The sequence below is a fragment of the Pezoporus occidentalis genome, unplaced genomic scaffold (genome assembly GCF_034315485.1).
Source record: "Pezoporus occidentalis ecotype Australia unplaced genomic scaffold, CSIRO_AGI_Poc_V1 ctg15, whole genome shotgun sequence".
NCBI lineage: Eukaryota > Metazoa > Chordata > Aves > Psittaciformes > Psittacidae > Pezoporus > Pezoporus occidentalis.
Genome location: NW_026913316.1, coordinates 3,545,368 through 3,560,248, shown reverse-complemented (window position 1 = coordinate 3,560,248; position 14,881 = coordinate 3,545,368). Strand labels below are relative to the sequence as shown.

General features: G+C 39.7%; 2 protein-coding genes across 3 annotated transcripts in view; one reads left to right on the top strand and one right to left on the bottom strand.

The window, feature by feature from the left end:
- SEMA5A (semaphorin 5A) overlaps positions 1-14,881 on the bottom strand; it is an 844,194-nt gene that overhangs the window by 52,984 nt on the left and 776,329 nt on the right. The window lies entirely within an intron of this gene.
- Positions 1-14,881, top strand: part of ADCY2 (adenylate cyclase 2) — a 217,372-nt gene that overhangs the window by 66,661 nt on the left and 135,830 nt on the right. The window contains exon 3 of one of the 2 annotated variants that reach the window (XM_062610849.1): positions 143-304. The exons of the other annotated variant lie outside the window; for it this stretch is intronic. Within the exon in view, the coding sequence (XP_062466833.1) occupies positions 143-304 (162 nt within the window). The remainder of the gene's footprint in view (positions 1-142; positions 305-14,881) is intronic. 2 annotated transcript variants of the gene reach the window in all.

Genomic DNA, 14,881 nt, shown 5'->3' with positions numbered 1-14,881 from the left:
TACTGTTAATAGTAAATCTCCTGTAAAAAAAAATTGGTGTGCAACCTTACGCTAAAGACAGTTAAAAATTAAATGCTATTTCTTCAGTGTTATTTCGAAGTGAATTTGACATGTTTCTTTTTTGTCTTGCTGTCTTGCACAGGTGTCATTTTTCTTGTTCATTATTTTTGTGGTATATACCATGCTGCCCTTCAACATGAGAGATGCTATAGTTGCCAGCGTCTTGACCTCTGCATCTCATACGATTGTGCTGAGCGTCTGTCTATCAGGTACAGCTGTTGTAAAGGAGCACTTGGTTTGGCAGGTAGGTGCTTTGTGGAATTAATGATTAATTGTGCACTGAATAGCCTGGCAAATGAGCCAGGAGTGCCTCAGTGGGTGCTTGAGAGTATAAACATATTTCCCTCTTAATTTCTGAATTGCTACAGACTTAAGTCACAGGTAGTCACTTTCTAATAATGAGAGTGTCAGTAATGTTATGTCTTGTTGAATCACGTACTTAAGTGGTAGAATCTACAGTCACCTAGTGCTTGCCAATGTAAAAACTAACATTGCTAAAAAAATTACATGATGCAGCTGTATTGTGATAGATGCATTACCACTCTGGTATGTAAAGTACATTGCTCCTCTCCTCACCTCAGCCTGACTTCTAAGAACAAGGATTTTTTCCAAGTGTCAGTGTTATCTATGACTCAAAAAAGCATTGCTCCTTTGAATACCCTGAGATCTGCTGGGTTAAAGATCTGCTGTGAAGATGCTGCCCTTTCCAAATCTGCTGTAGGGCATCTCCTGTAATTCTCACTCATTTATAGGAATTTCACTGCCTCCTGTTTGGGCCCCCTGACTGAAGGGGACTGGCTGGCTCCAGACTCCATGACATTTAGGGAACCCATCTGTGTTTGCAGTTGGGTCTTGGCTTGTAATTCAGCTCTGACAATTTACTGCATGACATACTTCAGATTAATAATTTTTAAAAATCCAAATATTAGGAGCTGTTTTTCCTTACTGTTTTGCAGAAGATCTTTTAAATGGTGAAATACTACAGTTTTTGTTGTAGTACTGTGATGATCCCTGCTGCCATTGATAGAAATCTGCATTTTTAAGGAAAACTTTAGATTTTATTTTGAAAAGCAAATACATGTGTATTTTCTAAATACAGCTATGTCATTTTAGGGATGAGAATATTTTAAATTGTGCATCAAAATGATGCTGAAGCTTAAGAGTAAATACGTTTTTTTAAACATACCAGCAGAACAAGAAAGAAAGACTTTATGCTATTTATTGTGAATAGCATGAAAAATGAAGTAAATAGTTTCTACTTACCTTTTAAGTTACTTGAGCCTGATTTTGAAAAACATTGTGCCTCAAAGAATGACTTCAAAATTGCAGTGATTTTACAGAAAGCATGCCTTGTAAGTTATTGTTTAGGAAAATACATTTTATTTCCAGATATGGCTGCAGGTGTGTTATATGGGGTACTGGAATTGAAGTCCCATAAACAAAATATGTTCTAAGAATATTCTCTGTAAAGTTTTAGCTGGTTACATAAGTGGGTATGCTTTTCTCTTGCTGATTTGGGTTAGTTGTGTGTTTTTTGCAGAGGTTGCTAAGATGTGCTGTATGTTAAGCAAGGACTGTGGTCATCTCAGTCAATGTAGTACTTTAATAATTGAGTTATTGTTATTGACAATTGTGGTGGAATAAAACACGGAGAATGTTATTCTTGGGTTTATGTCAATCTATGGCTTTTATTCTGGGCATAGATAAGCTGCTAAAACAGTATTATAGTTAGCAACTCCTTCCCTAAAACATGGGTTAAAGCTGCTGTTTGCAGAATTTATTTATTTTTCCTGCCAATTTTTTAAATTTATTTTTTTACCATTCTAGACCATTAAAATTTGATATATTTAAAACAGTACTTTCAGAATATGTTACATTTCTAGACACATTCACTCTCCAGAATAAAAAGAAATAAATCATGCACTGTGATGTACAATTAGTGTGTTGCATGCCTTCTGTAACTTCCTGTTTCATTCAGAAAAAGAGGAAGTCTTTGAGCAATTTCTATTAAGAGTATTTAACTTCCAGGATGTTATTAATTTTCTATTCTTTCTTTGTAAAATGTTTTAAGTGTTCTGAGTAGTTTGGCAGTTTGAAAGCAGAGCTCACTGCATTCCTAGGAATGTGTGGAAGAGACTAAATGCCACTGTTGCAATTCATTTGCCCTCTGTACACTTTGAGATTACTATTGTTTATACTTTGGAGTGTAAGCAAAAAAATGTTTGTTTTGTGTTCTCTGCTATTGAAAATCGAGACCACAAATAAAGGATTAAATTGGAGATACCAACTACACTAAAAAGAGAAATAACATTTGTCAGTTGCATACCTGAAGTTGGTATGGGATGTGTGTGTAATTAACAACAACAAAAGAACTGGGGTATAGTTATTTAAAAGGACCATGCTGTTGAATGTGGTGGTTTTTGTTGGTTTGGGGTTTATGGTTTGTTTGTTTTTTGTTTTTTTGTTTTTTTTTTTTTTTTTGTTTTCTGTTTTTGTTTGTTTTTCCCTTTCTTTTTTCTGTTTTAAAAAAGAAAATGAAAAACAATATATTAGTGAGGCCTGGACTGAAGCTGCGTTGCAGAGTTTGGTCACTATGACAAAGAGATGGGAAACTATGGGTAGACTGAGATTCAAATGCTTACAGAAACACATTCAGAGCTAAGTAAAGTAAACTTGGCTTGCAGACCTACATTTAACAGGGACAAAAATATATTATTTTGATTTCAGGGCTCCTGAATTGTCTCAAAACCCCCATAAAAATTATATTGCAGTGTTAGCAATGAATAGTGATTTCCTTTGGGCATGGATTTGTTTCTAGAGGAAAGATAGAGATCCAGGGGTATGCACTTAAGAAGCAGATGGTGGTACAACAAATCCACCTGTAGGTATACATCAGATATTATATCGTATATATCCTGTACATACAGCAAGTATCCTTCTGTAGAGAGTACCTGCTTTATAACTACTTCCTATGTATTGGAAGACTGATTAGATCTCTGAGCTTTCTGCTCTTTTGGCTGAACAAACCCCATTCTTTCAGTCTTTTTTTTTCTTAGGTCCAGTTCTCTTCCCTTATAATGCTTTTGGTAGCTTTCTGCTGGACCTTCTCCATTTTTTCAGCATCTTCCAGTGACCAATTGGCTTTCCATAACGTTGTAGATGTTAATCATGCCTTCAGCCTATCAGTAGAGAAAAATCAGTGTTGAGAAGCTTTTGCTTATTTTGAGATTTGGCACAGCCTATCTTACTGGGTTTGTCATTCCTTTGTTGTTTTCTGTAAAGTTTTACAGCCAAAATTGGCTTTCATAAAGCTGAAAGGCTTAGCATGCTCTTGATTATCCAGTGTTGGTTGCGGTCAGAAATACTGAGATAAAAGCCTCCTTCAGGGACAAAGACTCCTTCAACACACTCTTTGCTGGTTGCATGAACTAGTTTCTGTTTGACCTATGCGTGTTTTTTGAGGGGAGGGAATACACCTTAGTTTAAAAATTGGAAGTGATGGAGGTGATCTCCCAGAATATTTCGTATTTTTTTTCCATGGTTGTTTACTGTCAGTGTTAAAATTTTGTTCCTCTTTCCTGGTAGGAATTTGTGTAGCCTTGTCATCCAGCTTCTGGAGCTTCAGGTTTTTTTTTTGCTGGTAGACTTACAGACCCAGTAGCATCCAATTTCTGTTTCTCCCATTAGAGTACTGCTAGACTATTGTGAATTGCTTCTTAACCTTTCTGACAGTAAAATAAATGAGTTGCCTGCTTTTGTACTAGCTAAGCCTTTCATCACGTTCATAGTTCTTCTTTGAGTCCTTGTGCTTCATCAGCGTCTTTCTTCCAACGTGGACATTACCCTTAGAGGAACACGCCAGGAGCAGTTGTAGTGGTGCCAAATGCTAATAGGGGCAAAGTCTACAAAGAGGTCAGTGTGCGCAGTGCTTGACACAGAGACACAGACTCCACAGTGAAATACCCAGTTAGACTCCCCTTGCTGTTTTGTGGAGAGTTTAGTGCATGGCTATGGGATCTGTGACAGGGAGGAGGAAAAAGAGTCCTGTGTTCCAGTCTCTGTTTATGAAAAAGTAACTGTGTATGTATGAGGTTCTTTTTTTTTTACTGTTGAAAATTTTAATCCTAACCCTTACAAGGCATATTGTCTGGTACCAGGACTCTGCCACATCTTTCCAGGTAAGAATCCTACTGCCAAGCAGAGGATGTTGTTCTGTCTACTCCTGGGAGCCCGGTGGTTAGGACTGATGGAAGAGAACATGACTCTATGGCATTAAGGCATTTGCCTCAGAAGACTTCTGCGATTTAACATCCCTTTCAGTTATTGCTGGAATGTAAAGTATTTCACTGCCATCCCTTGCTATAAACACATAACCAGTTTCTCCCCAAACCAGAATAGATTCTAATCAAATACTTGAGTTTTTCCTGCTCTGTTATCAACTGCTCAACCATTCTGATCTCATAATGGGTTGGTACTGTCGTTAGAGGTCATTTTGTCCTTAATTTGTTAAAAAAGTGCTAACCAAAATGATTAAACATCCTATAAGCTTCCATTTTTTTCTTTTTCCTTGTGTTGCATATGAGGAGTGTGATTGCTTTAGTCTTTAACAAAACTATTGTTGTTTTACTCTCTCAGCAAACAATTTTGTTGCTCCTGTAATCTTTTCCATTAGCTGTGGCTAATTGTTTTCCAGACTGACAAAATGACTGCAAACTGTCATTCCTTTCTTTTTCTTTTTTTTTTTTTAAACTAGTGTTCCTTACCTTTTGGAATTTTTTGAGGCTGCTTTCAGCACTATAAAAGGGGTCCCTTTTAGAGGCAAAAAATTGTAACTGGGCAGTAAGCATATGTACATATATATATAGGGTTGGTTTGTTCTTTTGTTTACTCTGTTCAAGAATGAATATAGCAAAAAGAAGCAATTTGTAACAACTTTTATGTAAGTGGTGTTTGTTTATGTGATCAGTTCATTTCTGGTAGCCTGGATAAATGCTAAGATATTATTCTGTTCTGGTGGACAAAAACAAATGCTACATGAAAATTTTGTTCTTTTCAGGAATGTTTGAATTGAGAAATTCCAAGGCTACAACCACAAGGTCTTGCACGTTTACCATCAGCTAAGCTGAGATGTCCTATTATGATATGAATTTTATCCCATGTGCTATGAACAGCTAAAGATGAAGTTGCTGCCTTATTCTTATGTGATCTGTTGTTGTATATGCACCAGCTGGTGTTACTGTACATCCAGATTATGGTTTCTCCTTGACTTCTGATTCATAAACTCTTGGTATAATTTGTTTCAAGATCTGTACTGACTAAGAAACTGGTAATTTTTCTTTTTTTTGTCTTTTACTAAAGCCACCTTTCCATTTTCAATCCACTGTTGGTTTGTTGGTTTGTTTTTTCTTTAATAGGCCATAGCCATTGTTTTTTAACTTAGCAATCAGGCAAATCTTCCTGCTTATTTGAATCTCTAACTTTCCTGCTACTAGACCCTCTTTATTCCTGCTTAGAGGGGTGAGTGTCCCACATGCCTTCTTCTGGGGCCTCATTCTTTGAAAATGTTGATAGATTTAATTTTACGGACACTCTTCAATGTTAGGTAGATAATTTTGGTAGGATGTGGCAGGCCTTCCTCTTTTTGGCTACTCAAAAGCCTGCTGTTGGGGTCCTAGTGGTTGTGTCATTGTTTCAGTCCTCAGAGCACTTTCAGCAGGTACCCCCTGACGAACAAAACCCCCTGTGCTTTGGCTGCCTTTGCCACGCTGATTCTTTCAGATTGTCCCAGAGTCCCACCAGCAATATGAGCCTTCAGACTTGTGTTGTATATCTTCTTCCACAGATAACAGTTCTAATCTTCCCTGTCTTTTCTGGAGTAACTAGTGAAGTTTTTATTAAGTTTAAAATACAAGATCTGCTGTGTGTGTGTTTTCTGCCTGGAAAATTCATGTGTCTTCTCAAGGGAAACTTTAATCTGATAAGAACTGCACCTGGCAAAAGTGCGCTGCATTTGAACACATGTACACAGCAACTCTGTGCATATGTATACAGCTGGCCACACAGACTGACACACACAGTACTCACGCAAACAGAACCAATGGGCTCATCCTGCTCTGCTCTCAGGTTGACCAGGATGAAGGTCTGTCAGTGGATGTGGTGCATTGCATATATCAATGCACATATATTGTGTGGATCCCTCCAGCATCTGGGCTCAGACACCCAGTCTTCCCAGCAGCTGTGCCCCTGGAGCCTGGTTTCCCCAGTTGCTGGCATCTGGGCATGCAAGCCCCACTCCAGCTGCTGGTACAGTCCCCTTGCTCACAGCTGTGCACACACACATGGACATCTCTCCCAGGTCATGTCACCTACCCACCAGCTCTATCATTGCTAGTGCTCATACACTCACTTGCATACCGGCATTTGCTCCGGTTGCTGACACAGGGGCCCCTGTGGATCATGGCCATACCCCAGTTGCAGCACAAAGACCCACATACACACACATTCACACAGACTAGGGAGTCCCTCACAAAGAAAAATAATTAGAAATGGAATTTAATGAGGAGACAGAACTGTCTGATCTGCAGTGGTCATGGCTAGGCCAGCACACCAACAAGTAACCTGTTTAGATGCAACTGACTCCCTTTATCCCTTTATCCTTTTATTTTTCCTCTATTTTTCTGTTTTTCCCCAGATCAGCAGTCTCTTCCTTTCCCTACTTTTGGCTCCTGCCCTAAACATCCTGCAAGTCTTGCATTGCCTTGTATCTATCATGTGTCCTATGCCCCCAGGTAGTGACCTCCCGTAGTCCAAGAGGTGACCTATGTCCTGATGACCTATGGGGATGAGTGTCACACCTGAACACTAGGGTTGAAGCTCCCCTGGGACAGCCTGGAAAGACGTCTGAACAGGGTGCCCCTTCCTCTGGGTCCTTAATTTGGGTTCCTGCCTGCCTTTGTGCCTCTGTTCTCCTCTGGGCTTGCTCAGGTTGGCTGATGGTGGCTCTTGTGATGGGTCTGGGAGTAGTTGGATGTTATTCAGGCTTCCCCTTGCTAGTGTGTCTCAGTGCTCCTCTGTGTATGTGTGTGTAACAATTACATGATTATTTCTATCAAGATTTATGAGGTGATGCTTACCATATCTTTTACAATTCATACTTCAGGAAAATTTCTAAAATAACATACCATATCTAAATTACAAATATTTCTGTAGATCTAGTTAGGGTTTTCAGAGTTAATAGTGCTTCTTATTCTTCTAGATCTTATCAGCTCTTAGAAAAATAAGTAATTCACAGTGTCAGATGGTGGACTGGATTTTCAAAGATGGGCAACTTTGATATGCATGGCATCTATAATATACATTTAGATGTTCTAATCAACATGCAGCATATAGGCGTATACCTTTTGTTTAGATCACTGATTTAAACTCATCGTTAACTGAATATCTTTAATAGGTGATGAGATTTAAAGAAAAAATATGTGGTAGAGTGATGTAAAAGCAAAATAAAAAGCATCAGTATTCAGTAGGTAATAAAAGAAGAAGTACAGCTCTAGGGCTTGGAATTCGAATAGAAATTGATTGATGTTGTTATAATGCAGTACAAGAAAACGTAATGTTTATCAAGAAAATAGGCTGGGAAAAAAAGACCGTATCTTTAAATACATTCATTACTGTATAACCCCTGAGGTTGTATAGCTTACATAGTGAAAGCTTGAAGCACATAGGGATTTGAGTAGTATGAATGGCTAAAAGCTGTTGTTGTGGGTTGAATTTATCCTTCTCCCTTGAATACCTTTTCTTGAAGGAAATGGGGAGTGGTTATTCATGAAGGTACCACAGCTTAAACAACTCTTGCTTTCTCCTGCAGTTACACAAAAGGAGTTGCTGTTATCCCTGCTGAAGGGGTGGAAAGCAATGGCTGCTACTGAAGGAGGGAGACTGTTTTCTTGTAGCAGCAGCTATTGCTGTCCCATCCTTTGCCCCTTTCTCCGTTTGGTCCCACTGCCAGCAGCAGTCTGGCTCACCATGTCATGCAGCAGCTGCAAACCAGTTTGAGAGGGGATTGCTATATCCTGTGTAGCACAATATGATAGGCAAATTTTATGATTATTGCACAAGTTTCTTTACTCTCGATTTTATGCTTATATCTAGGCAGATACTGAAATGCCATCTGTTATTTTAACTAATTTTTACAATCTGCAGGTATACTTTGGGTTTCACTCATTCTTTAAGACAGAGATCTATCCTGCAGAGTTTTGATATGCTTATGAAGAGTCCACTTGCCTACAAGAGTATGTGGGAGAATGCATATCTGCATTTTGTAGTATTCAAGCATTAACATGGAGAATGTGAACATCTTCCAGAAAGTCCCTGAAGGTGTAAAGAGAAGTCCTGCAATGCTTAGTATGATGGACAATTCAGCAAGGAATTGCGGTGCCATAGTGAAAGGAAACCAAAGACTGATAATTGCAGTGCCATGGTGAAATGAAATCATGCATGCCAGGTGACCGTGTGGGTTTTCAAGACCCGTGTTTACCTGCAGCCTGAATTCAGCATCTAAGAAATGCATAGAAAATAATTCTGGTGAAATGTGTAGGAAGTTTTCAAAGCACAGATGATAAGTAATAAATGTCTTCTTTTTTAAAAATTGTGTAAATATCTCCAGGTAGCATAGATTCTTAAGCTTTACTGAAAGGTTCAAATTGCCTTTTGTGTCCACTCTATTTAAGCTAATATTTTTAACATCAACACATTTGACCTGTATATTTATTTATCACTCTTATTTAGCTTACATTTCTTGTCCTAAAAATGACAAATTGCTTTAGCAGTTTTAATTTTCAAGAATAGGAATTTATTTGATGAACAAGTCCACAGTACTTTAGTATGTTAATTATATTATAAAATGTCTGTTAGAATGCTCAATGCTAAGGGTGCTATACCTCCAAAAATATGCAACACTTAAACAGGTGTTTGCTAATTCCACTACTTCTAAACTGGAACAGAAAGCAGCATGCTGTACTAACTGTACCTTACTCTCTTGCACAACATTGCTGGTGCAGCAACTAAGCTCTCACTGTACAGAATAACTTCTGAAAGGGAGTTGTATTCTATATCCTTTTAAGGATGACATTAATGTAAATAACTTACCAGTGAAAGGCCAAATCTATGCATTCAGAATTTTATTATACAGTCCTTATAGGTATTTTTTCCAGAGTAAATAATCTGTAATTCCTTCAATTGAGTTAGTTTTTGTTGTTTTCTTTCCATTTTCACAGACACTGCCTAGACTTTTCAGTTACACAGTACCTTTACAGTGTGGTATTATGTCAAATTTATTATGAATGACTTCTTATTGCAGCTGAAGCATAAAATTCTGGGTGAGATACTCACTTTAGACATGATGCTCTGTCATTTTATGTTCTTGTAGAGTTATCATCTCTCCCAACACGTCATTTTCAAGAATTCAGTAGAAGAAAAATGCCTTTCACTATCAAGATGTGGATACATTTCCCCATCCTGTCAGCCACTTTTAGCACAGTATAAAACAAGAGGGATCAGGAGAACAAACACTTTGTGTAGAAAAGCCTATAGCAAGTCAGAATCCAGCTGAGATGCTACCCTCCCCAAATTACTGACTTCCTGAAGTTGCAGTGGTTCAGGCTCCCATCTGTTTGGAGATGCTTTATATAGGATGTGATCTTTTTTATGTTCTCTGAGCCCCTTCCATCCCCTAATCCTAAGCTGCTGTTCAGGCAGGAGAAGTCGCACTTCTTCCAGTCACCTGCCAAAATTTGCACTCCTTTGCATTCCTGCCAGTGCTTGCTCATGCGAGTCCTTGGATAGCCCTAGTTTTCCTCAGCCCACTTCTACCATAGAAGTCCTTAGTGTATTTCAATAAAGCACTGGCTACAACACTACCTGGCTTTTAATTATTAACTACAGCCTCCAAGTGCCAATGTTGTAGGCACTGTGGAAGTAAGTGTGTGATGGAATCGCTTAATGCTCCCAAAAAGGCAAAGACTTCTGCCACTTACATTGGGTTATTTTCTTAGCAGCTACAGCCTCACTGCTGGTAGAAGGAAGGGGGCAATCTCTGTCCCAGGAACTGGGTGGCATGGCACTGCTCATATTTATGCCTAAACAATCCCCCTTTCTTCCTTCCACAAAGAGGGTGGCCAGGTGTCAGCTTTCTCCGAATAATTCCTGACACATTCTGCCCCCTAAGGTGTGTTATGGATCTGGGGGAATGATGGTTGGCCCAGATCCAAACAGTGCTAGTGAGCAAGATAACAGCTATACAGCAGTGATGGTTAGAGAGCTCAAAGCTGCCTTCCAGTTTACCAGCAGAGATACAGCTGGAGGACATCATCTGCAAACCCTAAAGTAATTCTTCCCAGGGATTTCACCTTTGGTTATTACATAGCATATTCTGTCCCTTCTCAAGGTCAGTTACCTCACAGCCAGTAAATGGCATCAGTATTTGTTATGTGTGGGCCTAAAGAGGTATCATATTTCTCCCATGCCTCTCACTAGTTATGTATGATAAATCGTGTTTATCTGTTGTCAGTTTAGACAGGTTCTGGGTATGCTAAAGACTATATGCTGCATATTTGCTGCAAATTTTCTGCACCTGCATGGACTCTGCTAGCTTTATCAATTTCTGCGTGGGACAGTTATTAGCTAGAACTTATGTTTGGCTCCTCCGCTATTACTGGTTTTGTTTTATACATTTTAATGTTGACAGCGGCAGTCTGAAAACAGTTTAGGCTGTCAGACATAAAGTTATGTTCATAAGCTATCAGACATAAAGTTATATTTGTGAATCTATTTGCATTTTTATTTGCTTTGTCCCTTTGAGGATGTATTTTCTCATAGATGTGTTGCAGTGTATCAGCACAGAAGCCAGAAGAATACAGGCTTGAAGTAAGCTGGCTCTGCACTGAGCTAACTCGTGTCCACAGGCTTTGGAAGTCCAAGCTGGATGGTAGCACTTGAACTGATCTGGAAACATAGAGCTACACAGAGATATTTCTGAACCAGAATCTTAGACTAGCTCCAACATCTTTGGACATATAATAGCACAAGTAACCCACAGTATTCTACACTGTTTTAACAAATAATTTAGACTTACCAACGTCAAAACATTACCTGTCTCCAAAAGATTCAGCTGCCTACAAATGCACAAAACTAAGACTGATAAGTGATCAGTACCTGAGGCCTCAGCAGGGAAGAAACACACACCTGAAGAAAATAACCGTAAATAACCCCAGCAGATGTTTGTTCTCAGTGCTGAAGGACGTGATCAGTAATTGAGGCCCCAGCAGGGAAGAAACAAACACCTGAAGAAAATAACTCTAAATAATCCCAGCAGATGTTTGTTCTCAGTGCTGAAGGACTGCCTACACATCCTTATCAATCTGACCCAGAGAAAATTTTCTCGATTCCCAAGTAAGAATGCTTGGTTCCATTGATCCTGTAAGTAGGAAGACTTCCATGCATGCAGAAGACTAGCTGTTCAAGATCCCAGTGCCTTTACTTCCTATAGTTGTTGCCAGTATCTGCTACTTCAGAAAACGATGAAGACAAAAACTTAAAAGTTCAGCTGATCAGTTTTAAACTGAGGGAAATAATTTAAGCTAGTTTCCATGCAAATGAATAGCTCAGACTCTGAAGCATAAGATTTTGAGTTCCTCAACAGAGACGCACTCTGTTGCTTCTTTTAGAAGCCAAAACTGAGTTTTGCTCTGAAGAGAGTTGCTCTATTTAAAAGATTTCTAAGGGACACTTTTGAATAATCTTCTTTGTCTTGAATGCTGTCTCACTGCATGGTCTTAGTTCAGCAGCATCTCTATCAGAGAAACATTTGTTTGGGCTAACCACGGCTGTCCTATTTACTAGCATTATTTACTGTATTTTGCCCCAAGACTCATAGAAATGAGATCTTTCCAAAACTTTTTTTTCTAGACAGAAAGACACTGTGTCCTGTTGAGTGCTTACTCACATATATGCTTCTAGTGAAATTGTTTGGATGATTCAGGGAGGTTTTCAGCAGCTTGCATGAGGGAGCTTCACACTGAATGCAAATAGGCGTACAGTAATCCTGTTTCCTCTAGGATATAGGTAGTGAGAATACTGCTACCAGAGATGAGCTGGGGTTTTGCTGATGGTCTCGGAATGCTGACTGTTGTGGCGTACACACAGACATGCACTCTGTCTTACTGAGAGAGATGTTCTGGATACTTATACGCTGCTTGCCCTGTGGTAAGAGTCATTAAAATTTGGCCTGTGAAAAGAACAGCCCATAGTGACAACGATAAGTGCTCTCAGGCTGTCTGCCTGCTCTGACCAACTTGCACAGGCCAGCGAGCAGGAACAGAGAGAGGAAATGATGAGCCTTTGTGACAGCTGGAGAGGGTGTTGCTTTAGTGACAATTTCCTGAGCTTAACTGGGCAGTGAAGTAGTGGCATTTCAAGTCTGTTTTTTTTTTTTTTGTGTGTGTGAGTTAACTTGCTATTTAGGTCCACTCATTTATCATGTTTAATTAATTTTGTAACAGACTCTTTGGTTAAGGCTCTTAGGGCTTATCTTGCATTTTCTCTCTCCCTTCTTTTTAGTAAAATAAGCATAGGATAACACTTTGAAAGCCTTTAAAGGGCAGACACAGTCACGATGTAAAAAACATAACATGCAACAAAAAGGACAGGGAGAGCAAGAAGAAATAGATGGAAATTATCCATGCAAAAATGGTGACAAAAGCATAAATGCGAATAAATAAAAAAAGTGGAATGCTGAAAAAAATAAAAGATGGCTAATAAGGCACCTTTGGTAATTCTCTGCATTATTTGCCCAAAGATTTTGCTTCATTTGCTGTTCAGTCATGAGTAATGACTTTTTTTTTTTTTTCTGCTATCCAGCAGTTTACACGGTGAATGTTTTCCTTGGTTTTTTGGCTAACTTTCTTAGTTCAATTTATTGACCTCTGAATGCAAGTCACTTCAGAGTCTTTTGTACATGCTGAACACATAGCCCGCTAAATCATTAGTTATTTTCTCTCTGCTACATTATTTCAGCTTCCATTGGGTTGCATTAGTTAAAAATGGAAAGCTGGAGAGGGATTTTTTACAAGGGCATGTAGTGATAGAACAAGGGGTAATGGCTTTAAACTGAGATAGATTTAGATTAGGTATAAGGAAGAAGTTCTTTACTGTTAAGGTGGTGAGGCACTGGAATGCGTTGTCCAAAGGAGTGGTAAATGCTCCATCCCTGCCAGTGTTCAAGGTCAGGTTGGACAGAGCCTTGGGTGAAATGGTTTAGTGTGAGGTGTCCCTGCCCATGGCAGGGGGGTTGGAACCAGATGACATTAAGGTCCTTTCCAACCCTAACTGTCCTATGATGATTTTATGAAAAGATCCCTGAGTTGAATCCTGGGATTGATTGCAAGCAGAGCTGGTCTGCCTGGGACAGTGGGGGAGCAAGCAGCAATCTTGGTAAACATGTTCTGAATCCTCCCTGGACCAACCTGTGTCAACAGTCCTGGGCTTCGTCAGTAACCTTTAAGCTCCTGCTCAGTTAGAGCAGAGCACAAATAAAGATCCCACTTTGCAACACTCCTTTCCTTAGCAGTGTTAAACCCAGCTCAGCATTTGGATTGCCTGCTGCAGAGCTTGGATGAGAGACTGGTGTGGATAAGAATCAAGTGGCAAAGTTCTGCTGCTTTCCCTCCTCTTATCCTAGGAAACCAGTGAGGCAGCAGAAGGTGTGCTGGAGAGCCATGCTCAAACCTGCTGGAGCACCCCAGCAATGACTCCAACCCTCTACAGGCTACTACTGGGCTAAGAAATCACAGCAGCTGTACCCAGTTGGTCCTCTCTGGAAAAAATGTGCCCCTACTTTCACAAGAGATTTGGATGCTTTCTTTGTCTTAACCTTCTCCTAATGTCCATGTCTGTACTTTCCAAACTCCACTGACTTTTCTCAGATTGATGCCTATGTTAATTAAAAGCTTACCTGCAAAAATATAAGGGAGCAGGGAAAAAGTGACAGAGGAACCCAAGTAACTCAGTCAGAGTAAATAGGATACCATGGCCGAGCTCCTCACTGGACTATGACAGGTCAGCCAATTAGACCTGGCATCTAGGTGTGACAACAGTCAAATGGGTAGGTCAACAGGAATGGCTCTCCAGCTCACTCTGCAGATGGAGGAGGTCACTGCCAGCAGCCTGTGGGTCTTAATATGGGTGCAGGGATAGAGCATTTTTGGACTGTGCAAAGCTTACTGTGGGATGTTTAGGGGAGAAACCAAAGGTGAGGGAAGGGAAGGGAAGGATCAAGGTATCGTAGAGACTTGGAGGAGGAATGAGTGTGGGAAAAGAGGAATAAGGCAATAAAAGGGGTTGATCATCTGTTAACAGGATACTGGTCAGCACAGTTATCTGTTAGTGTGATTGTTGTCTTTTTACACCTGAAGAAATCTCTGCAGAAAGGATTCCACTCTGGCACTACTTGAGGTGACATATGCTCATATAACATGGGGCAGTTTGTTCTCTGGACATCCCTTCCCTTCACATTCAAATGCGGGATGTGCTAAGCCCTGAATCCATAAACCATGATCATCATGAGAAACATTGAACTTTCTTATCTCCTTCTGGGAGTTGCAGGCATATGCATTACTTCATGATGAGGTAATTGATTTTTCACTGTACACTTGCTGATCAGTGTCAAGAGTTCCAGGCAACCCACAACAGTAGCAGAATTAAAAAGAATAATTGTGAAAATGCTGCTTATAATAACTGGACTGATACCTTACCTCACAGGGAAGGACTG